Source organism: Anguilla anguilla, chromosome 3 (assembly GCF_013347855.1).
Source record: "Anguilla anguilla isolate fAngAng1 chromosome 3, fAngAng1.pri, whole genome shotgun sequence".
Taxonomy (NCBI): domain Eukaryota; kingdom Metazoa; phylum Chordata; class Actinopteri; order Anguilliformes; family Anguillidae; genus Anguilla; species Anguilla anguilla.
The window spans coordinates 27,645,881-27,662,067 of NC_049203.1; the positions used below are offsets into that span (position 1 = coordinate 27,645,881).

The window sequence follows — 16,187 nt, forward strand, 5'->3', positions numbered from 1 at the left end:
AGCCCTCCAGGTCTGGAGTTAAACCTGCAGACACTGCGGCCCTTCAGGACTGGAGTTAAACCTGCAGACACTGCGGCCCTCCAGGACTGGAGTTAAACCTGCAGACACTGCGGCCCTCCAGGACTGGAGTTAAACCTGCAGACACTGCGGCCCTCCAGGACTGGAGTTAAACCTGCAGACACTGCGGCCCTCCAGGACTGGAGTTAAACCTGCAGACACTGCGGCCCTCCAGGACTGGAGTTAAACCTGCAGACACTGCGGCCCTCCAGGTCTGGAGTTAAACCTGCAGACACTGCGGCCCTCCAGGACTGGAGTTAAACCTGCAGACACTGTGGCCCTCCAGGACTGGAGTTAAACCTGCAGACACTGCGGCCCTCCAGGACTGGAGTTAAACCTGCAGACACTGCGGCCCTCCAGGTCTGGAGTTGGACACCTGTGCTCTAGGACTTGGGTTTGGCTCTCATACTCTAAAGCCGTCACTCAAATCACGCCCCTCGAGGTCCAGGACCCACAGGTTTTCAGTTTACAGGTCCAGTCTAAATACAGTTTTGCCTGTCAGTAGCACTGACTCTTCAGTTAATTACCTGGCTGAGGAGAAAACCAGGGCTGGATTTGGATTCATGGTCCAGATTTAAGTCTCGTAAGCCATTGTTGATGCAGTGTCACCTGACGCGTGCGTCTGTGTGCCCGTGTGCAGTGTGCGTGTACGTGAACAAGCACGGGAACTGCGGCCCCCACCTGGACAGGAAGCAGATGCAGCAGCTCCCGGACCACTTCGGGCCGGGCCCGGTCAACCTGGTCCTGCAGCAGGCCGTGCAGGCCTGCGTGGACTGCGCCTTCCAGCCCAAGATCCTCTTCAACTTCCTGCAGTCGGAGTCCGACGGCGGGGAGGTCATTAAAGGTACGCGCTGGAGCAGGGGGTCGACATGGGGAACGTGGGGAGGGTGGTGTTTTTGTGGGGGGGGTGTCCTGATTATTAATCTTTTATTTTATAATCTTTTTAAAAAAATTTTTTTAAGTTTGCTTTTATGTCGCCTCTTTTTATTTGATAATAATTTTGGATTATTATTGCCGCTTTAATTTTATTTTTGCTTTTGTTCTTTTCCGTATTTGTGTGAAACATTTTGAGCAGATTGTTGCAGGATAGTGAGCTTACAAATATAGATCATAATTCATATTATAAATATAAATTATTCATAATTTTTGGGGGTGCAGCTGTCCTGTGTCGGCAGGGGGCATCGTGGGGCGCGGGGTGAAAATGCGGAAAGAAAAATGAGGCGAAAGCGCGATGGTCCTGCGCTTTAGATATTCATAGAAATCCGTCTGTGATGGACACGCTTGGCGTGGCGGTAGAGGTGTCTCATTCCGAGCTGAATTGGCGGGCTGGGGAAGGCCTGGGCGGGAGCGTGCTCTAATGCTGGGGGCGGAGCCAGAGGGGCTGAGCGCAGGGGGTCCGGCGCTGATGTAATCCGTCTCGGCGTAATGAGGAGTGACACTCGCACATAACCTGGTTTCGGAGCGCCTGATTGGGGCTGTCCCCGGGGGTGGGGGGGTGGGGGGGCGGGGGCTCCAGGCCCCGCCGGGACATCTGCTTCTCCTACCGGCCCGTATATGCGGGGCGGCCGAGGGGGGAGGGGTTTACCCGGGCTGACACGCACCATCAGCATGAAATGCAGAGAAAGGCAAAATACATTCAAATAAAACGGCCGGATTGGAAGTCGGAGTGTGTGTCTGCGTTTGTTTGTTTGATTGTGTGTCTGCATGTGTGTGTGTGATTGCGTGCCTCTATGCATGTGTGTGTATGCGTGTGTGTGTGTGTATGCCGCTGTACATGTGCGAGTGTGCCTTTATGCGTGCATGTTGAGAGAGTGTTTATGTGCGTGTGTGTCTACTTCTGCATGTATGAGTGTGTGTGTATGTGTGTGCATACATACGTGTGTGTGTGTACCCCTGTGCGTGTGCGTGCGGTGTGTGTGTACCTCTGTGCATGTGTGTGTGCATGTATGTGTGTGCGTATGTGCGTGCATGTGTGTGTGTTGTGTGACTGAGGTCTGTGGGGGTTAATGGTAGTCTCGTGTGTGTGTGTGTTTGTGTGTGACTGAGGCCTGTGGGGGTTAATGGTAGTCGTGTGTGTGTTTGTGTGCGTGTGTGACTGAGGTCTGTGGGGGTTAATGGTAGTCTCGTGTGTGTGTGTGTGTTTGTGTGCGTGTGTGCTTGCGTGTGTGACTGAGGTCTGTGGGGGTTAATGGTAGTCTTGTGTGCGTGTGTGTGTGCGTGCGTGCGTGTATGCGTGTGTGCGTGCGTGTGTGTGTGTGTGTGCGTGTGGGTGCATGTGTGTGTGTGTGCGTGTTTGTGACTGAGGCCAGTGGGAGTTAATGGCAGTCTTATGTTCCCTGTGGCAGTGCGCTCAGAAGGGGGCACCCACTTTGTGCAGCTGCCCTCGGCCAAGAGCGCCTCCTTCGTGCTGCGCTTCCTGGAGACTCTGTGCCACCACCTGCAGTGTGACAACCTGTTCAGCAGCCAGCCCTTCAGCCCCTACATGGCCGCCGGACACACCGCCTACGACAGGAGCAAGTCAGGTACGGCACTGCGTACAGAGTGTGTGTGCGTACACGCTAGTGTCCGCGCGTGTAGACGCTAGTGTGCGTGAGTGTTTGTGTGTGTGTGTGTGTGTGTGTGTGCATGTGTGTACTCGCTAGTGTGCATGAGTGTTTGTGTTTGTGTGCACGTGAGTGTGCGCGTGTGTACTCGCTAGTGTGCGTGCGTGAGTGTTTGTGTTTGTGTGTGCGTGTACACGCTAGTGTGCGTGAGTGTTTGTGTTTGTGTGTGCGTGTGTACTTGCTAGTGTGCATGAGTGTTTGTGTGCGCTGGAGTGTGCGCGTGTGTACTCGCTAGTGTGCGTGAGTGTTTGTGTGCATGTGAGTGTGCGCGTGTGTACTCGCTAGTGTGCGTGAGTGTTTGTGTTTGTGTGTGCGTGTACACGCTAGTGTGCGTGAGTGTTTGTGTGTGCGTGTGTACACGCTAGTATGCGTGAGTGGTTGTGTTTGTGTGCGCGTGAGTGTGTGCGTGTGTACACGCTAGTGTGCGTGAGTGTTTGTGTGCGTGTGTACACGCTAGTGTGTGCGCATGTGAGTGCGCGTGTGTACGCAGTTGTGTGTGTGTGTGTGCGCGCGTGTGCACATGCTCATGTTTGTATGTGGGTGTCTGTTTGTGCTCATGCGTTTGTGAGTAAGTTTGTGCGTGTGCAAACAAGTTTTTGCGTATGAGTAAGAGTTTGTGCGTCCCCGCAAGTCAGTGTCTGTGTATGTGTAAGTATGTGTGTGCAGGCCTGTGTGTGCTGGCATGCAAGCTTGCGCGTGCACATGCGTGTTTGGCCATTTAGATACACACACTGAGTCTGTATGCATGTGGTGTACAAAGACAATTATACATGCTTGGATTTGTCATTATTCTTACCTTGAATCAGTTTCATTTCTCCATTACAGTAACTGAAAGAGTCAAATTATAGTCCAGGTTCAAGAATCGTTTGGAAAAAACAATTCATACACACACACACACACACACAGACACACACACACACATTTGATGGAACTCCACGGGCAGTATCTTATGCCAGTTGTTGTTTCATGATTGTTTTTCTCACAACAGTAAAAGAGGAGACATCAGAAGCCTTGTCTATAAACCGCGGGACCAAGCGCTTTCCGAGGGAGACTCCTCCTTACACAGCTCCCCTGTCCCCAAAACTCCTGCGCACAGAGGCACACCCCTCAGAAGGTACCCCGCCCCCGAGTCCACACTCTACCCACAGTGCACTGGGGCAGGGGTGCGGTGATTCACTGAGCACTCCGCTAAATGAGCATGTCGTGCTGCTGGTTCTGTTCGATAGCTGTGCAGCAGTAAAGGGTCTTCCCATCGACTTCCTCCCAGTGCCCTCGGAACATTCCGGATGACCGAAGCACTCTTGCTAATGTGGCTGTTCTCTTAATTGGATTATCCTCATCGCTTGTTAATTAAGGCTCGCCCGGCTCATTGATGACCTGCCACTCATGATTCTCGCCGTCTCAAAATTCACAGCCCGCCTTCGTTTATGATTCCCTACGTGCTGTGACGGGTTTAAGAGAATCACAGGATGCACAGAATCACGTTGATGAATTGTTTATCTTAATGGTCTGTTTTACACCACTGAAGGACTGTTTTCGCATGTACAGTGCATATGGTGGGCTGCCATTTCATACACTGTGTGCATTCATATGAATTTAAAAATGATTTCTTTCATCCAGATTTCATTTATAAAGAAAGTAGGAATCAAATTTCTCAGTTATTATGCCTGTTCTGTGGTGCTGTGGGGTGTATACATAAGTCTGATGGAGTGCGTGAAAGCGTTTCTGAAGAGAGATTTTCTGGCTGTATCAATATTCACCATTAGAACTGCTAACAGAGAAACATGCCCTTGTTCTGAAACTCAGTCCTCTCCTGGTTGTAGAGTGTAGCAGTTGAAGTCTGGCACATTTATGTATGTGACACTTCTACCGCTGATTGTAGATTTACAGGAGTATTGGTGGTCGTTGGCAGATGATGTTGCAGGCCCTGGTCCTGACTTGTGGAACTGAAGCTCTTTATATACATTCCCAGCTATGCAGCATTTACGCACATCAGATTTAGGCGCATGCTTAGGTGCTCATTGTTGAGATCTACCGGATAAATGAAATGAGCTCATTAACATGTGGAAAATGGGTCCCCATACATTGCTTTTTCTTTCATAGAAACTTGTTATCCAGCGCTGCAAGGCAATAGTAAGGAAGAATATACAATTAAAGGGCTTTTATTTCATATTGCAGATTGCGAAACTTCAGCAAATGAAAACTGCTGCATGTAAGAAACCACAGACCCAGGCATGCGCAAATACACATCTTCCAAACTGCGTATTAATTTGGACATCTAGTATATGGAAACTTTACTAAAATAAGCAGTGTTCACCAGTTTTCAGCTGAAATTTGAGTGGCCAATCATACAATTCACATGCAAAGTCAAAAGGTGTTGTCTTTGTTATGAATATATAGATTTTTCAGTTGAAATTGAGTAAGTTCAGTTCATTTGATAGAATTAAGCCTTACACCCAACCCACCCTTTTCAGTTGCTATGCAACAATATTTTTCACCATACACGCTTGGTTACTGGTGTTGTAAGCAAAATAATCACGACAGGGAATGGGACTGAGGTGAAAGCTGCAGAAGAGCTGTAAGTACTGTAGCCAAGTAACTTGACTGCAGTTTGGGTTTAAGTGCTTGTTTTAGCTTGACTTCATATTAGTCATTTGAACATTGAAGTGTGCATTGCCATCCAATGGCTTGAATAATGGTTGGATGGGTTTCATCAGTTTGGAACAGATCAGTATTGCACGTTAAGCCATGGTCGTCCACTTGGGGGGGGGGGGGGGGGGAAACCCCAATGAGCTGTAATTCCATATGCTGGCAGATAGCTCTGCCCTATTTATTCAGCTTTTCATGGGAGAAAATGCATCATAAATGGGGCTAGATGAAAAGCGCAGAGCCGCAGGGCAGGATTCGGTTAGCGCGTGACTCGATAGGACGCAGCTTCTTTTCAAAATGGCTCCTCCCTAAGCGTACATCCATCATAGCCCCGGAGTCACTCAAGCCAGGACGTGCCAGGGAAAAAAAAAGCGCTTTACTCGTGTGGAAATTTGAGCCAAGCGCGCGTATCGCAATCCAGGACCGGGCCCAAAGTGAACACAGATGGAATTGTTCTGCATTCTCAAGATAATGTGTTGCATTGCCACTGTGTTCCCTTCGTAGTCAACCATGCCAGCTACATGCAAAATGTAGAATTGTGGATTACGAAACTCAGCATTGGTTTGTAATGTAACCTTCTGTTACATTACAAACTATGGTAGGGGTTTAATCTGTTCATCAGAAGGTGGTAAACTTTTAGACTGGTAAATGGGTGGTTTTATACATATTCTGCTGTTTGTCTTAACCCTGTGAGTGTGTCTGTGAGTTTGAGATAGTAACCATAAACCAGTAACACTGTGAGTTTTGGTCTAACACTATGACTTTAAGCCGGTAACACTGTGTAAATGAGTTTAACACAATGTGAGCAAGTAACACTGTGGGTATGAGTTGATAACACTGTGTGTGTGTGTGTGAGTTGATAACACTGTGTGTGTGAGATGATAACACTGTATGAGTTGATAACACTGTGTGTGTGTGTGAGTTGATAACACTGTGTGTGTGAGATGATAACACTGTATGAGTTGATAACACTGTGTGTGTGAGTCGATAACACTGTGTGTGAGTTGATAACACTGTGTGTGTGAGTTGATAACACTGTATGAGTTGATAACACTGTGTATGAGTTGATAACACTGTGTGTGTGAGTTGATAACACTGTATGAGTTGATAACACTGTGAGTATGAGTTGATAACACTGTGTGTGTGAGTCGATAACACTGTGTGTGAGTTGATAACACTGTGTGAGTTGATAACACTGTGTGTGAGTTGATAACACTGTGTGTGTGAGTTGGCAAGACTGAGTGTTAGTTGGTTGTGTGAGATGTTAACAACGAGTGTGGTTCAGTTAACATTGTGAGTGTAAGCCATTAACACTCTGAGTGTGAACCAGTAACATTGTGACCTGGTAATTCTGCGAGTGTGAGTCAGTAACTGTGCAAGTTGTAACACTGTACAAGTCAGTCAGTGACGCTGATAGAGTTAGTCAGTGACTCTGTGAGAGTTAGTCAGTGACTCTGTGAGAGTTAGTCAGTGACTGATAGAGTGGTGAATGACGCTGATAGAGTTAGTCAGTGACTCTGTGACAGTTAGTCTGTGACTGATAGAGTGGTGAATGACGCTGATAGAGTTAGTCAGTAACACTGTACGAGTTAAGCGGGCAGCATACTTCAAAAGAAGTTTAATTTTTTTGGCTTGCCGAAACCGAAGAAGTTCTCTGCGGACTAAATTGTTTTATATTCGATGCAGTTTTGCAACCGCACGTAGCAACAAAAGTATCAATATTACTGTATTATGTATGTATGTAATTATTGTAACTTTGCCGGCAGTGTGGTCTCCATGGAGACGGGGAATCAGCTTGCGGAAATAAAACAAAATAGATCACGCCCACCGTGAATTTCTGACCGGTCACACACGATGTTCGCATTGAGGTCAACTGCGGTGATTTCGGCTAGGTAGAAAATCTTGGAGGTGCAAGATGTGCCTAAAAAACTTTGGCAAGGAAATGCGTTTTTTTGTTTTCTCCGCAATAACGTCATTTTGTTCTTACGACCTTGCGGAACTTAGTTTCCGCAAGAAGTATGCTGCCCGCTTTAGTCAGTGACTCTGTGCGAGTCAGTCAGTGACTCTGTGCGAGTCAGTCAGTGACTCTGTGCGAGTTAGTCGGTGGCTCTGTGCGAGTTAGTCAGTGACTGATAGAGTGCTGAATGACTCTGATAGAGTTGGTCAGTAACTCTGACGGAGTTGCCCAGTAACACTGAGGGTGTAGGAGCATGGCTGACTGTGCCCTGGGCGTGTCCCTTCCCCAGCGGGGACGCTTCCTCACGAGGAAAACGGCGTGCTGAAGGAGCAGCGCTTCTCAGAGGAGTCCATGGACTCCGCCTCCAACTCCATGACGCCTCGCCCCCCGACGCTGCGGAGCTCGTCGGAGTACCGCGCCCAGGCTGGGACCCCCTACTACCCCAGCCACCCTCCGCCGCTGCACCGCCTGGCTTCCAACCCCCCCGAGCTGGCCTCCACCCGCCTGAACAGACGAGTGGAAGGTAGGCAGTGTAAGAGCCTCCACCCTCTGCACCGCGATTGCACACCGTACACGTGCGTGTGTGTGTGTGTGTGTGTGTGTGTGCGCGTGCATGTGTGTGTCTGCGTGTGTGTGTGTGTATGTGAACGTGTGTGTCTGCATGTGTGTGTGTGTTTGTGTGTGTGATCCTGATCATGCGTGTGTGTGTCTGCATGTGTGTGTGTGTGCGTGTGTGTGTGTGATCCTGATCATGCATTTGTGTGTGTGTCAGTCAATCTGAAATGTTGCATGGAATAATACCAGTGTTGTTGAACAGATAGACCTTATGTTCAGCACAAAAAGACATGATGTTTTAATTCTTGCAGCCGGCCATGAGAACACATAGGAGTGTTCAAGGCACACTCATTTTAGTTGTCCTTTTGTACAGCTCTAACTGTTGCATTTGGATTGAGTTGTCCTGAGGGTGAGGTGTTGGCCTTTGTCTGATTGGTTCAGAGACACTATCGTTACAAGATGTCTCCCGAACCAGCCAGTCATCAGGGCGTCGTCTGCACACTCCCAATTACACAAACACACAACATCATCTACATGCTACCAGCCAAATGTTGTGCTTCTGTGTTTCTGTTAAAAATGCATTCTCACTGTGCGTGTGTGAGCATGTGGACACATGTGAGTGTTAAAGCTGTGTGTATGTCGCACTTTATATCTTGCTTGCCTTCCCTCCAATGGCAAGCTTATTTTATATTGCAAAGATTATTTAAAATGGACATTATAATAGCATTCTTCAGGAAGGGCATTGGAATAATTATGATTTGTTTGGTGTGGATTAAGCACACAGTCAGTACTACTGACTTCCTGTTTTTTAATTAAAATGTGATATTTTAGTAATGATGACTCTAGGAGAGCCCTGCATATCATGCAATTAATTCTGCCTCCCATTTAAAAACGATTATGTGTGTTCTGCTATGATTTAGCCAGACGTACAATGTGCTGTTTTAACACTATGAAACAGTGCCACTTAGTGGTGGATGTTTCTCTGCCACCGCTCTTCTGTCTGCATCTGTGTTTGTGTTCAAGTGAAGTGACAGTAACACAAGCCATTCGTGTTCATTTTTTATGCCAACATACTGGGGTATTTGTGATAATAATGAAAAAATGTGGAGCCCTTTTTGAATTCTCCACAAAGAAAATGGGATTTCTTGATCTGAACCTTTTATATTTTAAATGGGTTAAAAGGGTACTACACAGTGTTCAGTGGTTTTTTGGGATACTGTATGGTACTCAATGACTGTTTTTGGTCCCTTGCAGCAGCCAGCTCCACTACAGGCCCCGACCTACAGGCTGCAGACAGAGAGGCCCCCAGGGGCCCCAGTAAGAGCCCTTCCACCTGGTCCATCGAGGAGGTGATGCAGTTTGTCCGGGAGGCTGACCCCCTGGCTCTGGCACCCCATGCTGAACTTTTCCGAAAACACGTGAGTTTGTCCTTCTCTCCCCTGTCTCAAATTGACCCTGTGCCCCCCCCCCCCCAAAGAGCCGGTCCCTTAAACTCAACACCTTAAAGAGTAAGTCAAGACAGGGCAGAGCCCTGCTGTTACAGCACTCCCTGTGGTCAGTGAGGTCTAAGCAGGCATTTTTCCATTGACAGCTGAGGCAAAGTGCCTGTAATGACATCACTGATTGGATGTGGCCAGCCGTGCATTCAGGTTGAAAATTTTAACTCGTACAGAGCGCTGCAACACCAGGTTTCTGCCCTGCGTTGACTCTTTGAAATCCTCTCTACACCGACCACCCTATGCAGCCTGTCCTATAAGCTCAGTAGCATGAATTCCGTCTCCATCTCCACTAACCCCACCCAGCTCTCATTCACCTCCACCCTCTCTCGCCCACCGAAAACTGGACCTTCCTCTCTCTCCACTGCAGGGTGAACCTCTGCTGTCTTCCTCTCCCTCTCAGTCTTTGTCTGTGTCTCCCAGTCCCCAGCCCCCCCCCCCCCCCCCATTCTGTTCTGACGGATAAATGGGAGGAAACCACAGACCACTGGAGAATAGAAGGAAAAAAAATTCCATTCCTCCAATCAAAATTACATTTATATTTTGAATGTGGACACAAATTCAAACATTTCTTGTATTATACCTACCATTTATTTCTTCAGAAACATGCAAATTATCTCATGCATAATCAGAAAAGCCCAAATTTGCATATTATTTGAAACACTTTTTTCTCAGTGGATTAAGTCAGAGTTAATTTTTGAGTTTCAATGTGATGAATAACTCAATAGCTGGTAATTTACAGAGGGATTTTTCCAAATTTGGTTTTATCCTTGAATTATTTTTAAAACCCAGTATATATGCCAAAAAATAAAGGAAATATGTTATTTAGAGAAAATGGCTGTTAAAGCTAATTTTGTGCTTGGTAGACACGAAGCTACTGGTATAAAAACATCTAAATTAACTATTTAAAGTTAATGATCATCGTTTCAGCAACCTCAGTAGTTGTAGAAGCTAAATACCATAATACCCTAAAATTGATCTCAAATTGTCCAAAATCACCCTTTTCACCTCTGGTGCCTCCCCTTAATTCCTTCAGCTGAAGGTCCTTCGTATGTGAACAGTCTGTGTTGGGCATGTGTGGACAGTGTTATGTAGTGTTGAGCAAAAACCCTCATATTTCTAAAATATATTATTTTTTCCATTTACCAATAAAAGCTATATGACCTCTGCGGCCTGTTTAATGTCTGCTTGAGCTGTGAAAACTATATCCTCACTGCGGACAATGAAGGCATTCTTGTTTGGTCACTTGGAGAGTTGAACCAACTTCAACGTTTTAGTATTTGGACATTTACAGGACACAGAGCTGCATGACAAAACGCAACGTGTGTTAACTTTTTGAAGAGTATGTTTTTTGGAATGTTTTCCTTCAAAATTCCAAGTCAGTATTCTAGAACTGCATTGCTTTCAGTTACCGGTAGTGATCGTTACATCAGCATTAGAATGTTCAGTTAAGAACACTCTAATCTCATATTTGTCATCTTACGCCTTAAAAGTTTAAAAAAGAAGTTTGTTCCTAAATAAAAAAGACAGGATTTCCGCTTGACACCAATGCAGGGGAAGTGAAGGTAGCCATGTTGTTCTTCCTCTGGTGTGTGTGCTTCCTCTGGTTTGTGTACATCGCCGGCCGCAGGCCTGCCTGTGTCCCCTGTGTTTAGATTTGAGCCGACAGGCTGCCTTCCGTCTTCCTGAGACAGGCCTGCTGCTCCTGGGGAGCATCGCGGCTCGTGCCGCGAATAAAAGCACCGTCTGCAACGCATCAGGCTGCCTCCAGCCTGTCTTATGCCCCCCAACCCGCCCCCCCTCAGAATCAACCCTCTGTCGAAACTCAGAACACAGAGCCTCAAAGCCATGCTGCCCTGCCCTTTAAAAATCTTTTTTTCTTTGGGGGAAATTTGACCTTAATTTTACAGTTTCAACCATTTTCCCATGCTATTAAACCCAAAATTAAAGTCAGAGTAGTTGTTTACAAGGAGGTAATGCAGAAAATTACACTGTTTGTTATGAATCTGGAAAAAAATGCCTGCCTGCAGTTATAATTTCTTCCTGTCTGTATATTTGAAGACAGTGACATGGCCGTTTTTATGTAGAAAAATGCCTGAAATTGTTTCTTCTGTTATTCTGCATGTTTTGTTAGGGGGGAAAATCCTCTGATTTTAACTGCATGCTTTACTAATAATAGTCTTCCATGTTTGAACATTTAATGGTCTATGTTTAAGGACTGACCACAGTTTATTGAGTGCTGTTAGTGTTGTGATATCTAACTATTGGGTTGGTTTTAAGGGTGGGGCTCTGAGTGACGTGATGTCATTGTCTGTGCAGGAGATTGATGGGAAGGCACTGATGTTGCTACGCAGTGACATGATCATGAAGTACATGGGCCTGAAGCTCGGCCCCGCCCTCAAGCTCTGCTACCACATCGAGAGGCTCAAACAGGGCAAACAGTAGCAAACTGACCATGCCGACTTTGCCCTGCCCTGGCCCCAGCACACACCCACCCTGGGCCACACAAATGGGGCGGAGACCAGGACTGCGCCAACCTCCGCTGGAGCCCCTCTGTGAAACCCTTTCAGTCTACGACTCCACGAGGGGGAGATTTCATTGGTCAGAGGTTCCCATGGACGACAAACATGTGCTCCGCCCCCTTTGCTAATAATGTTCATAGAGACTCCTATTTATATACTGCAGAGACCACAGTACCTCATCAGCGAGCAAAAGGAAGTTTTCAGAGTAACGTAGTTGACTCAGCTGAATCCCAAAGGATAATCTGTCTACTGTTTACACTGCATATCCGTGCTGTGCGTGCACATGGACTTCTGTGATTTTTTTCCACAAAAAAAACTAAAAATAAAACAATGTTTGCTTCATGTGCAGATTGAAGCCCCAAAGATGAAGATTGTTTTGTCCTCTTAGAGTATTATTCCAGTAAGCCGCAGGGGCTAATTTTAATCAACATTTCTGTTTTTTTTTTTTGTCCTTGTTTTTTCTTTCTTTTTTAACAATTGAAATAATGCTTATTTACAGTGGAATAAGATTTTAATATAAAGGCTAAAAAACAAAAAGAGTCCACAGATAATTTCATTAGTTTTTCCAGACTACCGGATAGTCTTCAACTACAAATGAGTGTCTGAGAGAGCTTATTCACACTGCTGGTTTAGACTCTTGTGGACGGCGAAAGCTGTTGAACTCGGGATGCCCTGTCAGCCGCGCCAGCGTGCATTGGGAGAGGATGATTTTTCGACCCATCTTCCAGCCTCCTTGTTTTACTGATGGGATGCCTTACCCGGAGTAATGATTGTGGTACATTTCTACAGTGATGAACTTTTTAGGATAACAGACTTTTTTTTGTTCTGTCTAATGTGTTGTATTGGACTATGACTGGAACAACGTGCTTTTGTCAAAAAAAAAAGTGACAGGTCACATATTGTAGAATGATACATACTTTATACACATGTACAAAAACATAGAAAATGTTTTTTTAAACAGAGTTTTGTATGTAGCCTGTAAAAATGGGATAAACAATATGATTTTTTATTATTATTGTTTTAATTTTTTTGCATTCGCGTAGGGTCTGTGGTAAGATATGTGGTACAGGGCTTCATGATTAAATGACATAAGTTGACAGAAGTGTGTTTTCACCCCGCTGTTTATGATTTCAAAATAGACATACCGATGATTAAACCGCGAACCCATACACCATCCCAGCTTTGCTTCGTGCAAAGCACGTCTCCTCGATACGTTTTCCAAACGCCTCCAATACTTTTGATTTGAATGTTCGGACTCCGTTTCATAAAGATTTAAACATCCGTTTTCTGGTTAGCGTATTTGTCTTTTGACGGTTTGTGGCCTTTATCAAACAGGATGAGTGTGTCGCGTGCGCGTTTTGGGGCTTTTCTGAGACGAAGAGAAAGGAAACGCACGCCTTTTAACTTTATTTTATATTCGTCATTTCTCTGTTTGGTCACATGGAAATTCCGCTGAGGTCGTGGGGTGAATTCAGCGGGACCTGTCATTATTTATTGCCGTTGTTGTTTTAAATTACGTGTTTTTTAGAAAGCTCAGGTTGTTAAATCTAATTTCGTTGTTCATTGCATGCGTTGAAGCTTTTTGTCAGTAAACCACACCTTTCACCCAGTGTTTGTGGTTTAGTTTTATGGTTTTACATTTTCTGTAAGCTTTAAGCCAGCAAATGTCTGCTGCTTTTAAGCAGGTGGCACCCCCCACCTAACTGTGTAGATATATGATGCATTCACATGCATTTTGAGTTGATTGAATTGTTCTGAAAATGAAATTACCCTAGTACTAGGGTACTACCCTAGTCAGTGCACCGGGTGACGATGTGGATAAAATCACAGAGAGCACAAGTGTCACTACTATTTTTTTCTACAGTCTATGGTCACCTCCCTAGGGCTGCTGGCCATCCTTTGGAACACTGGGGTTGGGGGTGGGGAGACGCATACTACAACTGCACGTTGTCGGGGATGTATGGGGGCCTGCCCGCCCCCTTCTCACTCAAGATAACGTGCAGGACTTGTCGATCCACTACGGTGCCCTGTATAATGCAGAACGATTTGGAGTACTTAGAAATATATATTTTTGTCTGCTTTACAATCATCCCCCTTTTTTTTTGCTAAAGTGCAAAAATGTCATTAAATATCACCAAACGGAGGCATGGGAATTTCAAGGAATTTTGAAGTTCACATTTATATTGGATAAAAAAGGTTTGTAAAATAGTTCTGCCAGTGCATTATGTCTACTGAGGAACAGAACTCCAGTTTTCCACGAAAATGTATTGAGCACAACTTTTCCCATTTAACACATCTAAACATTTGACCTGTTTAAAGTGAGGTTTCTATTTCTTAGCACAATGAGGAATTCCCCATATCTCCAGATCCTGTCATGGTATAGTGTCTAATTATTATTATTATTATTATAATTTCTGATTATTGTGATTCGATATTTTATTTTAGTCATACATATCAGGGACAGGAGTGTACATTTTTTGTTGGGAAATATGTAAAACCAATCATATATGAAAAATAGAAATTTGGATAATTTCATTTTGGGGAGGGGGTGGGGGGATGTAGATTGTTTTTCTGACTGCCTTTGATATTTCAGTGCTTTTAGTTTGAAACAAGATATTCCTCAAAAGTACTTGACGGAAATTGCTATGCGTTAACTGATATTCCTCAGGTTTACTTAGTCTATGTTTTTGTTTTGTAGGACAGAATTTTTTTGTAAAGTAGCATTTTTTGTTTAAAGTGATGACACTTAAGTTTGACTATACTCTGTTCACCCTTTTGTGAGGATGTTACCTTTCATTTTCATTCTTCCTCCCTCTGTCTCTCTGTCTCTCTCTCTCTCTGTCCCCCCTCTCTCTGTCTCTCTCTCTCTCTCTTTCTCTCTCTGTCCCCCTCTCTCTCTCTCTCTCTGTCTCTCTCGTGCCATAAGTTAGACAAACACAATGTATACATAGTGCTTTTAAACTATTTCTCAATTATCTCGCAAGAACTTGAAGAAACACTTGTATAATAGGCATATGCATACATACACCTCTGAAATGTTTGTCAAAGCAATGGAAATATTTTACCTCCATTTACATCCTGTATTTCTATAAAAAACAAAAAAAAAGACATTGTTTGTTCTTTTTTATTTATAAAGGCAGCAATAATGAGAATGTAATGAGTTTTGTCTATTTATAATTTATGCATTATGCACACTTGCATTCTTCACCAACATATCTATAGTGCATTGGTAATTTGTCTGTTTTGATACATGTTAAATTTCAACTGGCTGATTTAAGACTATAGTCTACAAATATGCACTCAATTGCACTCAGAATCACACCTGCACACTCTTAATATGCATTCAGACTCCTGCTGTGCCTTGCATACTATATCATACTATGTTTTTATTGGCTTGTGTTAAAAAAAAAAAAGCACAGTAAAAATCTATGCAACATTGAGATTTTGCCGCCCATAGCAGTAGCACCATGAGTGATGCAGCATGGCCACATGGCGGTGCTGTGCACACTGGTTCCAAATATGCAGGACCTTTTGCGCTTGTTTTTGCCATGCATGAGGTATAGTGACAAGATTTATTACTGATGTTTCTGAAGGACCCCTGAGATTTAGCACTTAGTCTTTTCTGATGGTTTTCTTTTTTAAAAAGAGAAAAAAGTGACAAGTGACATTAATGAACCATTATACAAAATGATTTTGTACACTTTTGCAGGGGGTAAGTTTGGGGAAAAAAAGTCAATTTGCAAAAAAGACTTGACCAGTCAGCAGGAGTGTGATGCACTGATTAGGACTGTTGGAAGCCATTTCATGCATGGCCCCAGTCATTACTATTGGCAACAACAAATTTTAGTATTATTATTGTGTAAACTACTAATTATAGTTTACACAGCAATTATGTGTAAACCTAGGTCGCTATGCTATGTGTTCCCCTTCCCTTGCACGCATTCGTATTCGTATTGGCTCGGTCTAGAAGTTTTCCACCTTTTTGAAAATGTAGTATGTTTAAAAAAACCATCACCTTATACTCTCCTTCTCACACTCCTTTTCACCTGGGAGCAGCAAGTCTTTTACTGATGTTTTGGATATGAAACTTTTTTTAGATGAAATAACATGCCTTCCGTAAATGAGATTAGTAAAAGTTCTGTGCATAGTATGCAAATGAGTAAATCTCATTCATTGGTATTGAGAAATGGGTCTATTCTGTAACTGTAATTTGAGCCCATTACTGAATATTACTAAAAAAAAAAAAAAGAAAACACACAACTGCTACAACTAATGCAATTAAATAATTATTTGTATTTTACACTCATCATTAAAAAATAATTCTCTTGAACCTCTGGATTGATAAAAT

The 16,187-nt window shown here is 44.3% G+C and overlaps 1 protein-coding gene across 5 annotated transcripts in view; it reads left to right on the plus strand.

The window, feature by feature from the left end:
• Positions 1-14,988, plus strand: part of scml2 (Scm polycomb group protein like 2) — a 61,273-nt gene extending 46,285 nt beyond the window's left edge. The window contains exons 10-15 of one of the 5 annotated variants that reach the window (XM_035410466.1): positions 698-901; positions 2,403-2,579; positions 3,649-3,774; positions 7,556-7,798; positions 9,076-9,239; positions 11,637-14,988. In XM_035410466.1, the coding sequence (XP_035266357.1) occupies positions 698-901; positions 2,403-2,579; positions 3,649-3,774; positions 7,556-7,798; positions 9,076-9,239; positions 11,637-11,762 (1,040 nt within the window). In that variant the 3' untranslated portion in view covers positions 11,763-14,988. The remainder of the gene's footprint in view (positions 1-697; positions 902-2,402; positions 2,580-3,648; positions 3,775-7,555; positions 7,799-9,075; positions 9,240-11,636) is intronic. The other 4 variants (XM_035410467.1, XM_035410468.1, XM_035410470.1 and 1 more) reach the window with 4 other exon arrangements.
• Positions 14,989-16,187: the final 1,199 nt, after the last annotated feature.